The sequence below is a fragment of the Coenobita brevimanus genome, chromosome 78, assembly GCF_032717465.1.
Source record: "Coenobita brevimanus isolate Jiangsu-jjx chromosome 78, ASM3271746v2, whole genome shotgun sequence".
In the NCBI taxonomy this organism is placed as follows: Eukaryota; Metazoa; Arthropoda; class Malacostraca; order Decapoda; family Coenobitidae; genus Coenobita; species Coenobita brevimanus.
In genome coordinates, this window is record NC_137031.1 from 2510926 (window position 1) to 2534958 (window position 24033).

The window sequence follows — 24033 nt, forward strand, 5'->3', positions numbered from 1 at the left end:
GCTAATAGCTTCTGCAATAACCGGTATGACAAATACAGTACTAACTTACGTGTATAACTGTCATAATGTTCTGCATGCTCATGTTGTTAGTGAAGAGGAAAAGGAGGCCGCTCATGTTGACTATCCCTTGGTCGTTTACCTCCTGGCCTCCATAAAGCACTGAGAATATCAACGTCAACACCTGAGAGAGAGAGAGAGAGAGAGAGAGAGAGAGAGAGAGAGAGAGAGAGAGAGAGAGAGAGATTAAATAAACAAGCACTGTAACCAAAGTGGAGCTACGGTGTAGGTTTTGGGGTTTTATTTATATCAGATTTTAACCAATTTACATCATTATCATCACCATCATCCGGACCTCCTTTCCCACCCTAGGGCAGGGTGAGGAGTAGCAACATCCAAACAGCCAACGATTGCCTAATTCAATGGGCCACGCTTCCATTCACTAACCATTCAAGCCCTCAAAATCCTGGCTGCATCAGATAGGCCAAAAAATTTCACCACGTTCGGTACCTTCACATATACCTACCTGCTAGAGCCAATCCGAACGGTGTCACGTTTTAAAGGGGTGCCAAATCCTTGGTTATGCGTTTCTTCGCACAAAACTCATCCAGCCAGCTCGTTCTCTTGTCAATCTTAGCCTCACCAACTGCCATACCTCTCTTCCTCACACACCCATCCACCATGTCCCCCCACCTTCTTCTTGGGCTACCTCACTTCCTCCCTCCTTCAAATTTGCTCAGATAACTTTTTCCTCCACTCTTGTGTCATCCATTCTTTCCACATGACCAAACCACCTCAGTACACTCTCGTCGATTCTGGTGTCCACAGACTTCCTCACTCCGCATCTTTCACGAATCACATTATGCTGTATCCTATCCACTCTCTGTACCCCACACACATTCCACAGCAGTCCCATCTCCACTGCTTTTACTCTTGACTTCTCATTTTCGTACCACACCATATTATCACATCCGTATGTTAACGTTGGCACTAACACTCCTTCGTATAAGCCTCGTGCAGCTGCAACAATGAAGTCTCTCTTCCTTATCAAGGCCTTCATAGCACCAGCCACTTTCCTTCCCTTTGTCACTCTACTCACCACTTCTTTTGCACATTTTCGTCTCTTTTCTACCACTGAACCCAGTTATTTGAACTCTCTCACCAATTCCAGTCTCTCCCCATTCACTGCAACATCACACTGGGAGTAACCTTCTCTCTCGATTACCATCACTTTACTCTTAATTTTACCCTCAAGGCACGACGCTCACAGACATCTACAAAATTCTGCACTAGTCCACCAAGCTCTTGTCCAGTATTTGCAAGTAGTACTGCATCATCAGCATCCAACAAATTTGAGATATTTCATCCATCACCATTCATTACCAACGCCATCCCTCCATTTGCTAGTGTTTTTACTTCTCATCCCATCCATATATATATATATATATATATATATATATACAGGGTGTTTCAAAACGATGGACCCAATTTCACTGCAGTATATTTCAAGATGGCAACATGTTACAATTACACAAAAAGTTACAAACGGTTTAATGAGTTATCAAGTTTTACTAACCATTTTATAAATGCTCTATGTGCCCTCCACCTGCTGCACGGACAATATCGAGACGATAGTTGAATTCGTCCCAAAAGCCTCTCAGAGTGTCTTCTGTCACTGAAGTCACCGCTGCCGTGATTCTGTTTTTGAGGTCACCCGGAGTAGTCGCTAATGGTGCCACAAAAACACGGTCTTTGACGTATTCCCACAAGAAAAAGTCGCAGGGTATAATGTCTGGGGATCTTGGGCGCCAAGAGTGTAGCGCCAAGTTTTGGGGTCCCATGCGACCTATCCAATGTTGATGCAGCGTGTCATTAACGACTGAGGCTAGAGGCTGATGTGCACTGGGAGAGGCATCTAGCGGTGGTTATTTGAAACTCTATGCCCCGCCCTTTCAAGTGGTAAGAGTTTCATTCATGGGCGTTTCGTGGTTGCAGAGACATAGCAATTTCAAATCGGGTCCATCTTTTTGAAACACCCTGTAAATTGAACAACCATGGGGACATCACACAACCATGTCACACGCCCACACTGATCGTGAACCATTCACTTAGATGCCCGTGTACCCTTACACTTGCCTCGCTTCCATAAAAAAAAACTCTTGACTGCACCCAGCAGCTTACCGTCTACACCATACATGCCCAAATCTTCCACAATCCAGATAGATAAATGCCATAAACACCTTATAGTCATTCTTACACGCCTTCTCCCCTATCTGTCTCATTGCAGATATTTGATTCACACATCCTCTGCCATTCCTAAAACCTGTTCGTCGCTCACTAGGACTTCCGACATCTGTCCTACTTTATGATTCTTCCATATACCTTCCCTACAACACTCAATAGAATTATGCCACGATCATCCTTGCACTCATTTCACTCACCTTTATTTTTGTACAGGAGTACAATCACTGCCTTTTTCCACTCTACTGGCACATTTTCACTCAGCCATGCCTTCTTACATATCTCCCACAAGCACTTCATTTCGTTCTCTTCACTACACTAAATCTTCCCTGCATGCACCTGATCAGGCCCAGCTGCTTTCTCTTTTTTCAGCCGATTCACAGCATTATTCACCTATGAGAGTGTTACATATCTTGGCACTGCATCCCTTCTCTGTACATCCCCCAAACCACCCATATTAACAGTAGCTTTGCTCTCTCTCTTCCCATTTATCAGACTTTCAAAATATTCTTTCCATCTGGTCCTTACTTCATCCCCATGTGTTAGTAATCTACCACTTACATCACTCACATTTTCATATTTATTTCCAATGTCACTTATACACTTCCACACCTCTTTCCAGAATAACTTCCTATTTCCAGAGTAATTTGCATTATTTTTTCTTCTTAGATCATCATTTACCTCCTTTTTCCTCTTCACTAGTCTTTTTACATGCTTCTTGCTCTCAATATACTCATTTCAACTGAACCTCTGTTCTGCAACCACTCTAGCCACTTCGTACTCTTTTCCTCCACTGTTCTCTTAACCTCTTCATCCCACCTTTCTTCTTTGTTGTTACTCTTGTCACACCATACACTATTTTAGCAATTCCAACTAAGCAATCTCTACATAAATTCCACACGCTATCCAGATCCATTTCATTCCAATTCACTGATTCTAACTCCTCCTCTACTTTGACCTTGTATTCATCTGCCATTTCTTTGTTCCTCAGCATCTTGACTTTCAGTCACTCTCCCTGACAGCTCCTCACTCTCTTGGTCCACCTCACTCCTCTCAACTTGATCTTGCATACCACAATCATATGATCTGACAAACCTCCAAATCGTCCTCTCATTGCTCTCGTATCAGAAACACAACCCAGCACTGATTTCTTTACAAGCATGCAATCAATCAGGCTCCTTTCAACATGATCTCCATTACTTTTATACCGCGTATATTTATGCGCATCTCTGTGTTTGAAATAAGAATTACAAGTGCATAGCCTACTGTCCTGACACATGTCCTTCACTCACTTCCCATTATCATTCTCTCCTGGTACTCCAGTATTACCCATTATATCATTCACGGGACAAGTGCCTACTTTCCTATTCATGTCACCCATTACAATCACTTTATAACTCCTGGGCATTTCTCTCACTGCTTCATCCAGCTAATCCCAAAACCTGTCGTTCTCTCTCTCTCTCTCTCTCTCTCTCTCTCTCTCTCTCTCCTGTCATCACACAGTGCATACGCCACAATCACTGCCACTTTCACCTTCTCAGATTTGAACTTGATAAACATACATCTCGAGCTGACACATTTGTAATCTGCCAGTACTCAGGCAGGAGGTTAACTGGGGTGTCTCTTCTCCACTGGATATATTTTTTTTTTGTGTAGTAAATTCATTAGTGATGTGTAGCGACTCCCTGGGGTACATGGTGTATTATGTGGACCGACAGGTGCCACTTGTCATGGGGAGAGTGTCAAAGTAAGTTGTGTTTAAAAGGGGACTCACAGTCAAGTTGATAAGTCTGTCTCGTCCGCACACGCATCCTTGGAACGTGTATTAGTGCTTGTGTTGAAAAGACTCCAATGGTGAAAATTTGTTTCCGGAGGAAGGACCCGTGTAGTGCTAGTAAGTTAGGTTAAGATGTAGTATAACTTAGGTGTAAGATAGTTGTAATTTAGTATTTAAGAACAATTTAGTGTAAGTGTGAATGATTATAATTTAGTATAAGTGTACTATAAGTTATCACGGGGGGATGTGAACTTAAAAATTAAATAAAGGTTATATGTTTTGCTTGAAAATATGGACAAGGAATTGACTTGTGAAATCAAGCAGTAAGTTTTACTTTATGCCGGCTTCGCCGATTCTCTAAGGATGAGAATTTATAAACTTTCTCAACAGTACACAGCAGAGACTAATTACTCAAGGGTGCTGTTTGTTAGGTCTGTTAGCCTCTAGAGAAAGTGACTCCACCCCTGATAATCAATAACTAATGCTATTAATGATAAACAGGTTCTTGCCGGTGTATTAACTCCTGGCTGGCACAACGGATTTAAGCTTAATACAAAAGGACTGGCCTAAGTACCAGTTATGAATAATGCAAAGCATTTATGCAAACTAGGAGCTGCAACTAGAATACGCTTCATCATCATCATCATTGCCAGACGCCATGTATCCCAAACGGGGTGGTCAAGGGCTTAGAGTTAATTGTTTTACAGGGAGGGGCACTAATCCTCCACCAACCCCACTTGACACGTAGGGATGCCAACAGCATCTGGTGTTCCCAGGCGGTAGTTTAACTATACATTAAGCTCAAATGAAAAGAACTGTAAAATTTATTAATTACAATGAAATAAATTTACGTTACATATGTCTCAAAATGAATTCAAAATAACAAGGAGAATACACTCACTCGCTTACTCAAAGCTAAGCACTTAAACCTAGGAAAAACGAAAGAAAATACTGGTTAGTGGAGGGGCTAAGGAGAATGACTGGGGGTCGATACGTAGGATGGACACTGCAAACACGCTAAACGCTCTTTGTTGATTCACTGCTAGGTGGAGATTTCAGGAACTCGCTATAAACAAACCTGCCCTCACGACGATCCAATCCTGACTGACTTCGAATTATGAAAAGGGTTGAGAGATGGCCGTGCTTGGTTCAAAGGTCAATGGAAAAAAAGTGAGCAATACACGCCCACAGTAAATCACTCAGCGAAGGCGCTAATGTTGCGCGCAAGGATAATCACTTATGAAACAGTGAAAAATGTTTTGAAAACCGTCCCAATCGAGCGAATGCTAGGACGGTTGAACTGAGTGATATTCAGCGAGAATTCCACTAGAATTCGCGGTTTTCACACTGAACAAAATGTTACGAACCTACAAATACGCTCGCGCAAGTTCGTGACATAAGTATAATATAACAGTGATTTTTGCATCATAGAGAAAAGTTGGAATTGAACATCTATGTATTATGTAATTCGCATTAAGTATTACATCAGCTGACCACACTCCCTCCTCCCCTCCATAAAACATGCTGGTAGCGGAGTTTGGCGAACATTTAAATTGGCATAGTCTTCGTAGCCTCTTAATTGAGTAAATTCAAAGAAATCTTTCGGTCTCAACCCATTTTAGTGATAAAAATGTTAATTGAGAAAGTGCCAGAAGGGGGAGAAACAGTCCATAATATTCTATGTATAGTTATTTCGAAATATCGATCGTTACACATTCCCACGCTGAGCTAACTGACAAATAGCATCCGAACATCATTACGAAGACTTGATATTAAGTGATGTGATCATTATCGATACTACTCAAATATTCCCCATTGTCGTGTAATCTTTGTGAGATATAAGCTCTAAAGAAGTCAATTCCCAAAAGGGTGATGCAAGACATACTTGCATGTTAACGTGAAAGCTGTAACCTGAAGTTAACATCCTCGAATGCAATCGGACTGTTATCTGAGGTTATGTAAAGCGTGGGCGAGTCGTGAATGCGTGACTCAAACAGTGCTTTTCATCTGATTCACTGGTTAGTGTTAAAGCCTCATAATTCCCCCCTTCCGTTGTTTCCACACTGAAAGTTATAGAGAATAGAATGATTAATAGTGTGTTCAATTGCGTCAGTTCTTGCGTGACTCAACCACTGCTTTTCGTCTAATCCACAGATTTTAACATCAAATCAAATCGTAATCTGCCAAACGCGTCACCACACTTACATACCAACACTTCCCCCCCCCCCATTCATTGTGTCAGGCAAAAATCTAAATCATTGTACCTTAACCTAAGTCAGGGAGTTTTCTGTATTATAAGTCACAAGGGAAATAATGTAATCAAAGTGTATTTCTTTAGTCCAAAATGATAATCTAATTCTCTGAAGTTGTGTATTACGTTAGGTCATTTTGGGTCTTACCATTAATTGAACAGAGTGTTATGGTTAAGTCTCACCATTGAAGTGAAAGTGTTATTGTTGGAGAGGGGTGCAGGATGTATCATTGAGTAAGTGGTCTTTATATCGTTTTAGTATCGTCCCTCCTCGAGTCCCTCAGTAACCAAGGAGGGCGACGGCCAATCATAACTCGTATTGTCTTTTTGTTTCAAGTGTTAATAGAACAGTGTTAACTAGGAAAGTGAGTCTATGGATTTAAGCATTTATCTAATTCTGAGTATGATTAAAATCAGCGCAATACTCTTTAGATTCGGGTTTCCAAATACTCTTCTTTGATGGCTATGTACGGGGTGGCCTGGAAGGCGCACTAAATGGGAATAACAACTCCAGAACCTAAGCCTACCCAAATTCATGCTAACCCATTCAGTATGAAATCTGATCCTACAGTTTGGACATAAGTCGGGTATTCATTGGTATCTCTTTCAGAGTAAGGGCATTAAAACACCCCAGTTGGTTTTTGGGTTTCCACTAAAAACAGGCTCGGTAATTTTATGGCAGCCGCGTTGGTAAGTTAAAGGTGTCATGCTCAAGGTCAATACAGTGACGGCTAGCCATAAAGAAAATCACGCTACCACACCTTCCATCCTCCGTAAATTCTAATACAACCTTGAATTGAACAAAGACAACTAGAACCGGTGTCATATGCACGAAGTGACTTTATGCTGGAAGTTACCGTTCCCTTCTCTATTAAGCCTAAATTAACGTAAGCTAACCAAACCTAACCTAACCTTATCTTAGATCAACCTAACCTAAATAAACCTAAATTTAACTAGTATTAATCCACGAAATGACTAATTTCACAATCTGCCTGTAACATACTTATATATCTTTATTTACATATATCCATTTATCGATCTGTAGTTACCTACAGGTTGATAAGACATCCAGCTGTCTTCCTGACACATGTATTTCATACAATGTTGTTGATAAATGGCAAAATTTGAGATAACATGCAGATACTTTCAAAATAGAAGCTAAACGGCCACTCGGCGCATGCGCACTGAGCGGAATGGTAATTTTCAGCATACGGCACAGGCATAGAAACCCCACCGGTTACTAAATTCCCATTATCAACTGACACCATTATAATCTCAACTTTAAATTCAGTTTGCATCCTGGCGAATTACACTCCAGCGTTAATAGACTAGTGGAATATCTGGAAAATGTAGCTGTATAAAAATCCTCAGGCATTTTAGAGTCAAAGTTGGCAAATAGGCTTTCCTAGGGTGTTTTTTTGTGCTGAATCCATTTTTGCTGTTTGCCAAGCTGTATCTCGTGCGGTTTTGCTCCTAGCGGACAAAATCCAAGATGGCCACCATTTTTCTAGAAAATGCATATTTTGAAGAATTGCTTCAAATATAAAATATATTAATGGATATAATGCATTGCACAAACTCCTAATGTACATATTGATAATAAACTATGTAAAATGTGTGTCTTTGTGTGTAAATAAAGCATCATAAACAGTGAAAATCCAAGATGGCCGCAGTTTTATTTAATTTTTGATATCTTTGCTTCCGGGAACGATGTATATGATATGTTTTTGTTTTATTCTTGTCCTTTTCTCAACATTACTCTCTGAAAAGGAGGAACCAACACTGATACCAAAATATCAGGCTCCAGAAGGATTTTTTGAGATGATTCATGTGGCTTTGAGACTGAGAGGTGATATACTGGCACATCCCATGTACAAGGGATTTGTTGTCAATGAAGATGAAATGATATCCTGCGTCCCAAATAGCCTTTTTATGTTCCTTCGGTTGATGTTTGGTGGACAGAGTCTTTTGGAAGCAGACCCAGACGACGTAGTAGACGAAACAAAACAGGATGACAGTCAAGCAAAAGTTCTTAGTATTGCACAAGACTTGGTTTACAATGTCACTGGAGGTAAGCACTGGACTTCTAAACATCTTGGGCTTGCCAGCACTTTGCACCAGGCTACACGGTCTAAAGAACTTGTTGAACTACTTCACAAAGCTGGACACATCATAAGTTACCCGAAACTACTGCAGGTTGACACATCCCTGGCTGAGAGTACACTGAAAACAATGGATGCAGAAACAGGAGCAGTGATTCCACCAAACTTTGTACCAAACAGATTCGTGCACTTCACGTGTGACAACATTGACATCAACGACAACAGTTTTGATTGTAAAAACAGCTTCCATGCCACACAGATCGCTGGATGGCAAAGAGGTCCCGAAGCGGACATAGGACTGAAGGACCTTCGACCTTCCCCAAACACGAGTCTGAAAGTTCCCGAAGTCATGGATCAACTTTCACCTGCTGCAGTGGTGACAGGAAGACTAGAACCTAGAGCAACTGAGGGCATCAACAAAGAATGGTACAATGAATCAAATGATGACAATCCATCAGCAGCTCAAGCCATTGCCAAGGACATGGCCTTTTTCCTGAAACGACAAGATGTGGACATCAAGACAGGCTGGACACATTTTAACCGAAGCAACTGTAGTGCCAATCCTGAAATGACGAGTGTTGGTTACATACCAATTGTCCAGGCCCCAGCCCATGAACTTGACACTCTCCATACGGTGGTTCAGAGATGCAAACACATTGCAACACAACTTGGACAACACCATGTCGTACTTACAGTTGATGAAGCCCTTTATTGTAAGCTGATGGAGCTCAAGTGGGCAAAGGACGAATACCAGGACTTCCTGATCGTCAGAATGGGCGGGTTGCACATATCGCTGAACTTTCTGAAGGTCATTGGGAAACATGTTCAATCATCTGGTCTACTGGAGGCTTGGGTTGAAAGCAAAATCATTGGTCCTGGTACAGCAGAACAAGTCCTCACGGCCAAAGGCAAGTCATACTCCAAAGCAATGCGAGCACATAAGCTAACCATCCAGGCCATGTGGAGAATCCTGATGCCAAAACTCCTGACCTTCATCCAAAACGAAGCACAAGGGCTGAGGGCTGAAATAGAGGCAAAAGCAAACAGCGAAGACATTGAAGAACTGTTATTGCATCACTGGTGCCAACACTGATGTCCCTACCCCCAGTCCCAGACTCATGTGTGGAACTGATCACCTGCAACCGCGCCAACCGATGTATGAGTGCACGTTGCAAATGTAAAAAGTCCCACTTGCGTTGTACAGCAGCATGCAAATGTAGAACATCCGATGACGATTGTAGCAATGTCGAAGCCCAACAATGACACTGTGTAAAACACACTGCCACTAAGCCTGTTCATCAGTTTGCAATCTGCAACTTGTTGTAATATAAATGTGTCAGCCATCCTGGATTTATGTTTATGTTTATTACTTAATTAAGAGAAAAGTAATATCAGTAAAATAATTAATGTACAATGACTTTATAGTGGGTTTTAATAAGGTTTTACGGTTGTCATAATGATATACGGACGAGGCACCACTTGTAAAAATGATGCTTTTGAGTTTAAGGCGGCCATCTTGGATTTACCCGTCTGACGGTGTCAGCTTGAGAGATACGGCTTGGCAAACAGCAAAAATGGATTCTGCACAAAAAAACACCTTAGAAAAGCTTATTTTCCAACTTTGACTCCAAAATGCCTGGAGTTGTCCAAATACCTGAAAACCAGACTAGACTATAAGCGTTGATATAAGAAATTTGTTGTAAGAGGAGAGATTGTAGTGACATCAAAGTTCTTGTGGGATTGGAATCACCGTAACATTATTCTGGTGTCATAACAGTGAGACTTAATAAAAATTCTATAACAATACACTGGAGTTAGCAGTGAGATATTCACTAAAAAGACTAGGACAATACACAGGTGGCATATATATAAAATTTTTTACCAATACAAACACTTAAGACGCCGGTTCTCCTAACGGTGCCTAAAGATACGGTGCTGAGGCAGAATCATTCACTAAGCATGGGCGCGGCCATCTTGCACCGAGATCTGGCGCCGCAAGTTAAGCGCTTGGGGGACATACCTTAACCTACATCACAACCCGGAATCAGTATGTTTATCAAGTTTGCGATCTCTTGGACTTCAGATCACTTCGAAAAAGAAGAAATTGAACAGACAGAAAATTAAAAGATGTGCCTTAGTCGTTTTAGTGCAGCTAAGAACTCTGGCAATACTTATTTCTTTGCAAGGTAATATGAATGTGTCAAAAATAAACATGGCACCGGAAAAGCCTGGGGCCACTCGAGCAGTCAGCTGCTGATGTTTACAGGACATTGTGGCTGTGTATTCAGCTCGCCGACATTTACGTCGAGAGAGAAGGTTCAGAGACCCAATAGACCCTCTTCATGTACCTGATGAGAATTTGCTACGGTATTTTAGGTTTCCACGACATGAAATCAGACTTCTGGCAGTTCATGGGTTGATAATGGATGTGCTAGACAATGACAGTTTGATATACTAAGGTGATTTAACTTATATGAAGGCAATAATTGTATTTCACACATGGCACTGGAATTAAGGTGTTAAATGAACCTAACAAATATTACCCAAACAAAGCCTCTGCGATACAAACCATTTTATGCGTCAATATACTGGATAAGGTAACAAGGAAAATCAAAACGAATGACTTCTTTAACAATATGAATGCTCAACATAAGACCAAAGCGAAATTATTACTGATTGATGGGATCAACTTTAACCTTAGGCATATAGGAAAATATTCTAAAGTAATTGCTTACAATACCAAACGATTCTTAGTCATCAGTGCCAAAAGCACACCACCACCTCCCCCCCCAAAAAAAAAAAAAAAAAAAATGACTTCCTAGTTTTAGACATGTATGATCAAGCTAACCAGAGTTTATAATCAAACCCTACCTCTACCAGTAAAGCCTCATGAATGGGTTAGGTTTGTTTGATATGGTAAGTTATAACAAACAGCTTACAGACACTACGTAACTAACAAGAGAAATATGCATTTTTTATAATACTTATAGTTTTCCTTGCCTCCCTTATTGCCTTGGCAGCCTTCACCTTAACTTGTGATCTAAAATCATTAAATTTCTTCCTCAATTCACTGCTTTCCCTTTTCACTCTGCTAACACTGTTCACCCTGTAGGTAATACTTTCCCATGCTAGCATCTTTGCTTTCTTTGTAGTGTTTGTGTCTAGTGAGGACAAAATAATTTTGTTTTGGAGACATCATTAATAAAAAAACTAAGAGGGTAAATATTTCCTTTACTGCCGTTTCCTATTCTTGGTGTTTTTTTTTTCTTTTGGTTCCATTTGATAGTTTTTTTGAGTTCATTTGAGTGTTTTGAGACCTCATTTGTTGGACAAATGATTAATAATCATAGTATGACTCCGTCAATCTGATCGGAAATATTAGTAATGGTGGAAGGGAACGGCCTACTGTAAGTGCTTAACTAAACCTAACTTAACCAAGCTTAACTGTACCTAATAATTTAATCAACCCTAACCTAACACAACCCAGCCTAACCTAACCTAACCCAGCATCCAGTTGGGAAGTTCCGAAACGAAATCCACCTCTCAGTATGTTGTGCAAGATTCGGTAATAATCATTTTGCAGACAATAAAACACATACAGGCATACAGTATATGATAGCACAAACCTACTGGGTATGGTAAGATTGCCCTCTAAAGAAAGGGCAATAAAGGAAGTAAATACCACTAAGAATTCGTCACTTGAAAGTTTGGACGTCTCTTCTTTGGTTCTATAGGACTTGGAATTTTTATTTCCATTATATATTTCGCTACAAAAAATATGCCGAGTGAGTTTGTCGTGTTACTTCCTCCTGTTGGATTAAGGACTGTTATGCATGTTCTCCCCTCACCTCTGCGCTTGTGTTTACATTGGGGAGGTAAACAGCTGATGTGAGGGTTCGCTGCATGACTGGATGATCGTGACAAAGCCTCACTTGTAAGATTCTTTGTCATTGGCTGAGGAGAAATTAGCCGATGACGGCCGACAGGGGTAAGGTGCCGCAAAAAAACTGAGTGAATACCAAACTTTGGTGAGAGGTGCGGCGCCGCAGGAACGCGTAATCTAAGATGCCATATCTTGCTCAGGCACCTCAAATTACGATCTTGTTAGTGAATCCAGCCTCAGGACATTAGCCTCACTGGTATACTCAAAGGTGATTATAGTATCTTCAGAAGTACCAGTAGGTTGTTTCAGACTGCAAAGCCAATACTATGGTTTCTTCATACATTGCTGGGGTATCGTTTTCGTTTTCGTTTTCGTTTTTAAAGGCTCCAACATGCTTGCATGTGTCGGCCTTGGTCACCTAATGGCGGCTCTCCACGCTGCACGATCCATTGCAGCCTCCCTGTTCAGTCCCTTAACCCTAAGGTCACACTTTAATGACCTCGTCCCATGTCTTTCTCGGTCTACCCCTCATAACCCCACCCCCAATATTAACACTTCCCACCTTCCTCACCCAAGTATCATCCCCCATCCTCTCCACATGTCCAAACCACCTCAATCTACCTCTCCTCATCACAACACCAATACACTCCAGTCCCATCTTACCTCTCAACTTTCCATCGTAAACCCAGCCCCTCCAGGCCTTGGACGCAGGGACGCACTGCACATCCACCTAATCATTGTCATTTCTGTATGTCTGAGCCGGCGAATATCTTCCTCCTTCACTGCCCAGGTCTCACTACCATACAGCATTACACTCCTAACACATGCTGCATACAAAGACCCCTTAGCACGTAGGGAGAGTCATCTCAATGTCAGGAGAGGCAAGAGCTCCCTGAACTTCTTTCAACCACTTCTCACCCTAGCCACAGAGCTAGCTCCAGCCCCACCTCCAGCACACAACATGTCTCCCAAATAACAAAACTCTTCCACACACTCAAGAGATTCACCAGCAAGTTCAATCCTTTCACGTCTGACAATCTCCACCTGCTCACCCCGACACGCCGTACACATAAAATCAGCATTATCTCGCAGTCTACCTCTGATACCACTACATCTCTTATGCACCCATTTATCACACACACCGCACAAGATGGAATTACTTCCCACTCCCTTGTGGCAAACTGCACATGGCCACTCTCCATCGTCTTTGACAGTACCGCCACCAACCCTAGATATCATCACTTTTGTTTTATCTGCATTTACCCTTAAACCCTTTTGCCCCATACCATCTCTCTACTTCCTAAACCTTTCCTCCGCCTCCCTTTCGTTCTCTGCAATCAACACCAAATCATCAGCTTACAACAACTCCCACGGGAGTCCGTTTCTAAAGTCACGTGAAAGGGCTTCAAGTACCATGATAAACAACATGGGTCTCAAGACTGACCCCTGATGCACACCAACATTCACGGAAAACTCATCACTCAAATCTCCATTCACTCTTACCTGCGTGTGAGCACCCACATACATGGCCATAACCACCCTAACCAGCCACTCCTCCAAGCCAAGCTTTCTCATTGCCCACTTCATCACCTCTCTAGGGACTCTGTCAAAGGCCTTTTCCAAATCAACAAAAACATAATAAAGATCCCTTCTCCCACCAATATATTTTTCCTGAAGCTGTCGAACAATGAATATGGCATCAGTGGTCCCCCTACCTGGCACAAACCCAAACTGTATCTCATCAATATTCACTCTTTCTCTAATCATACCATCTAAAACTCTCTCCATTACCTTCATTATCTGATCTAAAAGCTTTATACTTCTATAATTTCCTCTTTCCAGGGCATCACCCTTCCCTTTATACACATTTACCATTACACTCTTCAGCACACTCATAAATAATCCTATTTATCAGGTCAGTGACTAAATTCACCCCTATATCGCCTGAGGCCTTCAACATTTCCCAACTGAATTTTCACTACCAATATCCTATCGTTTTCTCTCAAAACATTCATAACATATTCCACCCATTTCTCCGCAACCATTACACCAACACCTCTATATCCGTCTGTCCCCCCCCCCTGCCAAAACAACTTATAGCAACAGTCCTTCCCAACAATCTTTCTGGCTGACGGACTTCCTGCAAACACGCCACATCCACCCACCTCCTACTGAATGCCTCAACGACTTCCCCTGCTCTTCCCCTCCACAAATAGGTATAACCTTCTCTTGACTAGAGTTAGGTTACCCTTCCTTGAGAGGAGAGTCTTAGACAACACACACACACACACACACACACACACACACACACACACACACACACACACACACACACACACACACACACACACACACACACACACACACACACACACACACATACACACACACACACAATAACTGTAATAACTATATGTGTATAACATGTGAACATATATAACCATCCATCCATCCATACATACATACACACATACGAGAGGCCTTCCGCCTCTCGTTGGTTTTGCTAAAAGTAAACAATTAGAATAATAGAAAGAACAATTATTTTCCATAATAAATTTTGCCAGTACCAGCAGTTCCAGCGTCCAAAGATAACAACTACTGCGAGCACTGAAAAGTTTTGTCAGTCAGCTATAAAAGTTTGCTGTTTTTTAACCGAAGTAGTAGGCAAGCTGGGATGGTTTGCATAATATATATATATATATATATATATATATATATATATATATATATATATATATATATATATATATATATATATGAGAGAGAGAGAGAGAGAGAGAGAGAGAGAGAGAGACATACATTTATACATAGATACATATAGTTATATGCTGGAAAGGGTGCTTGAGCTAGATCTGTGGCTACAGTGAGGAATGGTTGGAGGACGTTAGGGGTGCTGTTACCTCTCCTGGCATTCAGATGGCTCTCGTTCCTTGCTGAGGGGCCTTTGTAACTGGCATGTGTTAGGAGTGTAATTCTTTATGGTAATGATACCTGAGCACTAAAGGAAGAGGATATTCGTAGGCTCCAACATACAGAAATTACAATGATTAGATGGATGTGTAGGGCATCCTCCAATGTGAGGCCTGGGAGGGGGGGGCTAGGTTTACAATCTAAGAATTGAGTGGAAGGATGGGACTGAAGTGTACTGGTGTTGTGATGATGAGAGGTAGATTGAGATGCTTTGGGCATGTTTAGAGGATGGAGTATGACAACTGGGTGCAGGAAGTGAGAAGTGTGGATGTCGGGCGTTGAGTTGTGAGAGACAGACCAAAAAGGAGCAGGGATGAGGTCCAAGTGCGCGATCTCATCGATATGGGCCTTAATAGGGGGGCTGCTAAGGAGCGAGCAGCGTGGATAACCGCCATTAAATGATGAAGGTTGACACATGCAAGCATGTTTGAGCCTTTATAAACGAAACATAGTGAATGATAGATATAGATAAACAGCTAGATATAGACAGATAGACAGAGATAGATACATTGATAGATATTGTGTGTGTGTGTGTGTGTGTGTGTGTGTGTTTTAAGAGAATGGTCATGTGGAAGACTTACCATTACTTGTCTGGTGCGAACTTTGATGAGGTGTGGTTCCTTAAGCGTCTGTCGCCAGGCCCGCCAGACCACCCAACGCAGCTGCCGCACCCACCCACACCTGTACTGACCCCACTCACCCAGGCCCTCGCTGGACACCAACACAGGCTGTGCCACCAAGAGCAAATTACAGGCCACATCCACACCAAATTCTTGTAGGAGGGAGTTCTGCATTGCTGTAATTCATGGAACTTTTTGGCTGCATCCGTCTGCATATAGTGCAACCATTTGTATCAGTTAGAGTGATGTAAAACTCCTGTCTACAGCCGCCCTGTGCCATTAAGGATTTGGTGTGAACGCGGACTGCACACAGGTCATTGTGCAGGACGATCAGTTTCTGCTGTTTCACTCATCCTCCTGAATACTGCTAGCAGCTTTCTACAAATGTCCCTGAATATATTGCTGGATGACAAAATGAAGAGAGAGAGAGGTGGGGAGTATGACAAACTATGTCAAACAGTCAGTGGGGGAATTTTATTGAAAGCTAATGAGGCTGAAGCTTCAGGGGCAAAGCTTAAAGTGATCCCCCAAATTATAAATATGGCAAACTCTATTTACTTCTCATATTTTAAACTTCTTTAATCATAATATTATTAGCTTTAATGAATGGGAAATACAGTGATAAAAATATACTGAACTTTGTCTGTACAGTGTTATGATGAATAGACATTACAATGGCAACGTTTTCTGCTATGTTCTGTAACATTATGACATAATGTAATAGCTTGCTATTGAATGTATTTATATATGCATTAATGTTCTTGTATAGGAATGTATATGTATATATGCATGTATAGTGTAAGCAAGAATTAGCTCGAGGCCCTAAGTACTCTCAGTGCGTACTTACAAACCGTCTGCTTTATCACAGAATTATATTAGAAGCCTCTTTCGCGTTACTTCCGAATCCTTCAGTGTGGGACAGTGTGATCTATGTATTTTTCTTTTATGAAAATTTCAAACGGGTAGCCCTGACTCTAATTCAAATATAATTTAGCTGAAGCTTAGACTTCCTACAGTTGCAAGAGTGGTGAGTATCACGAGATGAAGAATGTGATCAAAGAGGCAGCTAGGTGCATTCTGATGAGAGAGAGAGAGAGAGAGAGAGAGAGAGAGAGAGAGAGAGAGAGAGAGAGAGAGAGAGAGAGAGAGAGAGAGTTCATAAACCCTCAAAATCATTTACCAAGCTGTGGTTTTCTTGGATGGTTTGAACGTCGCTGTCCACCGCCTGGCGCCACTTACTGGCCATGAAGGCGTCACAGATCATGTTTGCACCACTCTTGCCCTCAGCTGCCCTGGCTGGGTCCATCGACAGTTGGTCCAGCATGTGTTCTACCGGGTTGTGTTGCCGTGGACAAGGCAGACCCATGCTGGCCATGTACAGGGAATAATAGTAGCAGTAGTATTAGTAGTAGTAGCAGGCTCGTTTGAACGTGAACCTGATGAACTCCAGGCCAAAGTTGCCTTACTTTTGCAGTCCACCATCTTCCTTTCAGGGGTTTGGGAGGAAAGTGAGGGACGTTTGTATAACCAGGCAGCAGAGCCAACCAGCCATGTCAGTATTACCACGAGAAGGTGTCCCTCTCCAGCATCAGGGTGGTCTAGTATACAGATTGCTCAGGTCTTTCTGATTTTTAAATGAAAAGTCAAGAGGATATTCCAGGGACAATATTAAGAACAATATGCCACACCAACATGATTCAAAGTCTCAGTCGTTGTTGACTTACAATTTCTGATGATATTCAGTAATAATTCGAGAATATTATATCATCAATAACAGTAGCTCCCTCACGACTGAGAATTAGTCCTATGTTGATGTTCCATTCTTTACCAAAATTAATCGCAAGGATAACTTCCGAAGATTCCCAAACCTCTTGCAGGACGCATTTGTATTATGCATGACTCCAAAAGAAGCAGGTCGAGACAAGCACATGGAGGGGGTGGGGGGGGCTAGTGACATTACAGGACGAAAAACGAACAGGAAACTGAACAGAAAAGATAAACTGACGCTGTCATGTAAACCTCTAACAGACAATAATTTCCTTTGCTGCATAATATAACATACTAGTAAATTACTTTTGTTACTATGCAGTTTTTCTGTTAACCATAATCCTAGTGGTCATACTTTTCGTAGCTATTTCTCAAGCCTTGCAGCTTTTTAATAATTGTTTTGTACAAGGTTTACACACTCCCTTATTCTTTGCATCTGATGATACCTAGTTTAATTTGTTGTAGTCTACCTACCACGCTTATTAAGAATGACAGTATACTAACATTAATGCTGCTACAATAAGTTTATAGTACTAAAATTCTCTGTCATTGTTTGTTGTACTTTGTATAAGTTTTAAAACCGACCATACCAGGACACCCAGGAGGCTGAAAGTTGGAGTACAGAGGCAACACAGTATAGGGAAGAACAGAGGCATGGTAGCGTTGGCCGTTTTGAGGCCGGTACTGCTATGACATCGAGGGCACGATGGCCAGAACTGCCCTTTGGAGGTCGAATCTTTGGTTAGCCATGGAGGCCATATTCTTTATCTTTAGATCTTTATCTTTTCCATTTCTTTCTCATGCAACAACTTGAGCATGTGTGTCCATGTTCACGTGGTGGCAACAATCCCAATCGTCAACCATTTCCAGTGAGAGTGGTGTGCTCAGTGGTCGTCCCTCGTGGAGCGGCATGCACAGCGGTTGTCCCTCATGGAGAATTATTCCCTCGTTATTGCGTCAAAGGTGATTTATATTTTTAGCATTTTCCAGGAGTGCCATTGATTAGGGCTAGGCAACATTCCAGACGAATTTTTGACCAAAGCATTTTTATTTTTTTTTTCATCCTTAGCTACCTAAACTCACCTAGAATCAGTAACAAAACCTGTTTGGGGCATATTGTTGTGGAAACGGGGCTGAAAACCCATTTAAATGGCCCACGTGTTGACTGCTAGGTAAACACAGACTCACCTGACTTGTGTGGGATGCATATGTTGTATACTGCTCTTGAAACGATACTTTCGTTTTCCCTACCGTTTTCTTTCTCTGCTGTGAAGAGTTTATCGAAAACGTTTGTGTTTCTTGATCAGGCTGACTGAGAACAACAGAGAGAGCCTCCCTGAGTCCACAACAATTGTCTGGAGAATCCTTCTTGAGGAGTCCAGGGAGGATCTAGTCCTGCGTACCAATGTTGAACGTCCCACTAGTGTCACCATCAGTGACCATCTAGCACTATGACACCTACCGTGGCGTGAGACACACCTACGGCAAGCACCCCACCCTCATAAGTCGATGCGATGTGGCCGTCACCCGCATTCTCCTGGGATATCGCACCCCAGGGGAAATCACTAGACGACCAACAGCCAACAGGTATGTAAACTCTGTCACAATCCTATGGATGAAGCATTATCCCATCATATTATTAACTGCCCAGTTATTGCCCCCTCCAGACCCGCTAGACTCTTGTTTTCTGCTTATGGTATCTGCTTCATCACACATCTTGATGTACTCGAAGGCATTCTCATCCTTCACCCCGACTTCCTTTCATTGTAATGCCCTGGCACTAGGACAATGATGGGGCATCTTGGTGTATCTATCTATCTATCTATCTGTCTGTCTATCTATCTATACTGTATATACAAGATGTTATTGAACGGCAACGACAAACTTTGGGAATAAGTCCCTTACTATAAAACAAAATAACATTATTCTATAATGATATGTAAAAAAATGAGCCACTGATGAGATGCAGGACGTGAACTGAAAACAGTGAGTGCTGTCCTAGGCCGAACCTATGGATATTCGGTACCAATCCGAACACTGGCGACTCCTCCCTCACCCCCTCTTCCCCTCCCCCACCCACCTGTTATATCCACGTACTGTTCATGGTTACGGTCGAACGATGATAATACCGTACATAATGTTTACTGTGGTGTATTATAAATGAAACATTGAATCCTTGACGGCTTAATTATTACTGTAATACACTAATTACATGGTTGGCCATTAAAATGATTGTAATAAATCGTGGCGTAGTACGCAGCATACGGTTATGATCCACTCATGGATGCAGGTATGCTCTCATTTCCACATTAACTCTCAGCTCTCTGACATCAGCATAAAATTCAGTACAGTATAAAAATAAATGGATTATGATTATAAAAAATAACAATCAGTATTTGTATTTCTAGCAGTCTCAGTTTCTGTCACCGAGAAATGATTTTGTTAACCGTGGGTATAATGTGTGACATCAGGGAAATTAAACAATCCAAAACAGACTCATGTAAGTACTGTACATGAAAACTGACTCGTGTACGTACATTACAACAGGTGTTCTACTTGTCTCCCTCCACCTTCAATACATACATGACATCGCTGAATCATAGACTGCCGCACACACTCAAATGCATTTGCCTTGCTTAAATGCACTTGGTGTAGTACGTACATGATTGCATACAGCCTGAATTCGTGAGAGTAGTTCATCCGCAGTGTCAACATACGTTTCATACACTAGTGATTTTAAATGGTCCCACAGGTAGAAATCTGTAGTATTTAGGTCAGGGGACCGAACTGGCCAGGATATGGGACTGCCATTTCCTATATACCTATTGGGAAACTGGGCATCGAGGTGTTCCTGTACAGTCATGCTGACGTGCGCAGGTGCACCGTCGTGTACGTACCACATTTTCCTCCGCCTTGCTAGAGGTACTTCGTTTAGTAATGAAGGCAAATCATGCTCTAAGAAATCACGATACATAGGGCCTGTTAGGCGACCAGGAAGTGCATGGGGACCTATGGTACAATCACTAATTATGCCGCACCATACATTTATAAAAAAGTAATGTTGATTTCCTCTCCACTACGTAATATGGGGATTGGCCTCATCCCAAGTATGCATGTTGTGACTGTTAAATAGCCATGTTCTCGTGAAAGATGCCTCATCTGTGAACAGTATCATGCTAGTAAAATCTGGATCGAATGCTGTTTGGTCTAGAAACCACTGACAGAAGTTTGAGCGTCGTGGAAAGTCCTTTGGCCGTAAATGCTGAACTCTCTGAAAGTGGTATACTCCATACGATAAAATGACTGATTCTCACATCACTTGCCACACCGCGAGTGTTTGCTTGCGTATTTGTTGCAAGTGCCTCTTGGTTCCTCTTCAACTTGGGGTGTGCGAACAAAGCGTCGTAATCCTGTTTCTGACAGATTGCACCTAAAGCCTCCTGTCTCCTTCAGCCTTCTATTTATGGATGTGAATGTAGTGTGATGTGGATGCTGCCGCTGGGGGAATCTCGCTGCATAAAGACTGGCAGCTTCCCTACCATTTCCATACGCAGAACCATAGGTCAGGTGCATATCCGTCAACTCCATATACGAGTACTGCTGCATCCTGTTAACCTGGGGGAACCGTGAAAGTCCGATCAGTAAGGTAACGTAAAGAATATTGCATCTTTAGCTCTCACATAATGGACAGATTGTGCAGCTGTAATAAGATGGTGCTGCTGCTTTATCAGTTCGAGGTCTGCCACTAGTGAACAAAGCCAGATATAAGATATAAACATCTGGTCTTGAGGCTTTATCATACGCAATGAAATAGTTCTGCCTGTTAGGTGAATAAGGGTTGCTTTATTGTTGTTACTATGTTCTTGATAGTGGGTTACGATTACAGTAGTGCACATGTGCAACATATTGGTTAAAGGTAAAATACATAACGTTATGACCTAAATCAGCTGACTGGTAATGTAGTGTCATGTTAAATATACATATACGTAAAACCTTACGTGCACACAGCACACTGACATTATGAATGATCAAGAAGGCTTTAGCAAAGAGTACAGTCATTCATTACCATACACACGTGTGGATACAATTCTTCACACACACACACACACACACACACACACACACACACACACACACACACACACACACACACACACACACTCTGATATACCAAGACCATACATACGCACCACCTCTCGACAACACCCCCCCCCCCACACACACACACCTCCAGCCACCCCTACAAACACAACCCTAACTCAGCAATAGCCTACACACTCACACATACTTTTACTCACAATCTAATACAGACACCGACTCATAAACAGACACATCATACCGGATACGTCTTACCAGGTGGAAACCTCAGCGTAGATTACGCTGTGTTGTTGGATATTCTCTTTATTTCCTGCAGAGTGGTTTCTGTGTGGGTCGACTTATGTTTCATTACTTCTGATTCTGGTCGAATCCTCTTGAATGTCTAAGAACTGTATGTTTTGGGTTCGTATTATTGCAAGTATGTGAAAAACAGTATGTGTTTTTATTTGTACAAAATCGTACTTGAATAAGCAACACCTGAACTAAAATTATCGCTGCCCAACCATGCTCCATGACCAATCGACCGACAACCACCAGTGTTCAGACACCTGGCACAGACTTTGACTTCAAGAGTACGACCAGTGAACAGTGTTGCAAATGATCAACGTTGTCTCTCGCTGCGTTCGCTCAGACACGTGGTAAGTTCCTGCTAAACGCATTATGTCGGGGGACTTTGATGGATGGTTGCGGAGAGGAAGGACGTGTGCTGTACTCTCCTCCAGATTCTAGGGCTGCCCCACCGGCAATAGTTTTGCACTTTCCCTTAATAAAGTTAGGGTAGCTAGCGTTCACATTCCTCCCTACCCTTATTAGAGGTACAGTAGGTGTCTGTATCTGTTTACTGAGATTGCCTTTGCTTTCTCATCTCTGGAGTGTACCCCCCACTGATCGCTCTGGGGTGTGAGTTACACACAGGCGCGTCCTCCCGAGAGTGGTTTGAGAGGGTAATCTCAGACTAGGTGTGTTTTCCCCGGGCAATTTCTCCCTTGGTCATTTCTCTCTTTCTTCCCACTTCCCCCGTGAGGGGGAAGTGGTAACTATGGCTTATGCCACTACTGCCTCCCCCCCCTTCAGGGGGGGAGGTAGTCCTGATCGACCCCCGACTGTCTCACGGACGGACTGCCCCCAGACTGAACGACCCCAGACACGTACCCACCTTGACATTCACGTAAACAATGCCTCATTCGTCCTGTTTCATGCGGTTGGTTCTACTCCCCTGTCCAGCCTTAATCCCTTCATCATCAAGAAGGTGATTGATGGGTGTGCAGGTGAGGTGGAACAAGTTAAAAAACTTGCAAGTGGAGATCTCTTGGTAAAGACTCTAAATTCTGCCCAGGTAAAGGACTTGCTGAAACTGAGGAAGTTCCACAGTTACGATGTCCAGAAAACGATCCCGCACGCCATGAATTCCTGCAAGGGTGTTATCACCTGCATGGATCTTGTGCTTAAGGAGGAGGAAGAAATCGTACAGGAACTTGCTCAGCAAGATGTAATAGAAGCCAGATTTATTACAAGATTTTCGGAAGGCATAAGGACGAAGACCGCAACAGTTGTTCTCACTTTTGGCAAAGTATCTCTTCCAGCCAATGTGAAGGTTGGATACGAAATTGTAAATGTTAGACCGTACATCCCGAACCCCCTTCGTTGTTCAAAATGTCAGCTCTATGGACACCATGAAAAGGCTTGTCGGCCTTCCAACATCATGTGTGGCAAGTGCGCGGCTGTAGGTCACTCTGCTGACAACTGTACATCCGAGACTGAGTGCTGCTTTCACTGCAAGGATGCTCACTCCACTTCCTCGAGGGCTTGTCCCAAGTGGAAGGAGGAGAAGGAGGTCTGCACAGTGAAAGTGACACAGGGCACTTCCTTCTACGATGCTAGGAAGAAGGTAAGGAGTTGCATGCAACTCCCAAGCCTAATATCTCCTATGCATCAGCGGTTGTGTCCCATCCCGTGACGTGCACCGTTAAGACACAGACTGACCTAACATTCGCTCCTCATGCCCCATGCCCTACCTCTCAGTCTAAGCCTCCTGTACGTTCCAACTCTCTGACGGACATCCTTGTTGCTACATCATACTCTCAGGCTGCCGCTGCTCCTTCGCAGTCAGTGCGACCAAAACAGAAGCCTGACAAGTCTGACAAAATTAATTTGACCACCCTCACTAAGCAGTCACGTCCTCATGTCCTTCCCGCTCCTGGTCCAGCGAGGGAGAGAAAGAATAGCTCTTCCTCGGTGAAGTCTGGGAGCCTTATCATTGACGAAAATATGGAAGTCTTCATGAACAAGAACCGGGAAAGGTCCCCCGGTACAACTCACCCGGTCGC

The 24033-nt window shown here is 42.5% G+C and overlaps 1 protein-coding gene across 1 annotated transcript in view; it reads right to left on the reverse strand.

Moving 5' to 3' along the window:
- Nucleotides 1-15147: 15147 nt before the first annotated feature.
- LOC145408636 (protein white-like) overlaps nucleotides 15148-24033 on the reverse strand; it is a 58383-nt gene continuing 49497 nt past the window's right edge. Inside the window, exons 7-9 of the mRNA XM_080279321.1 lie at nucleotides 17022-17208; nucleotides 15803-15949; nucleotides 15148-15201 (exon numbers count right to left, since the gene is read on the reverse strand). Of these exons, the coding sequence (XP_080135447.1) occupies nucleotides 15148-15201; nucleotides 15803-15949; nucleotides 17022-17208 (388 nt within the window). The remainder of the gene's footprint in view (nucleotides 15202-15802; nucleotides 15950-17021; nucleotides 17209-24033) is intronic.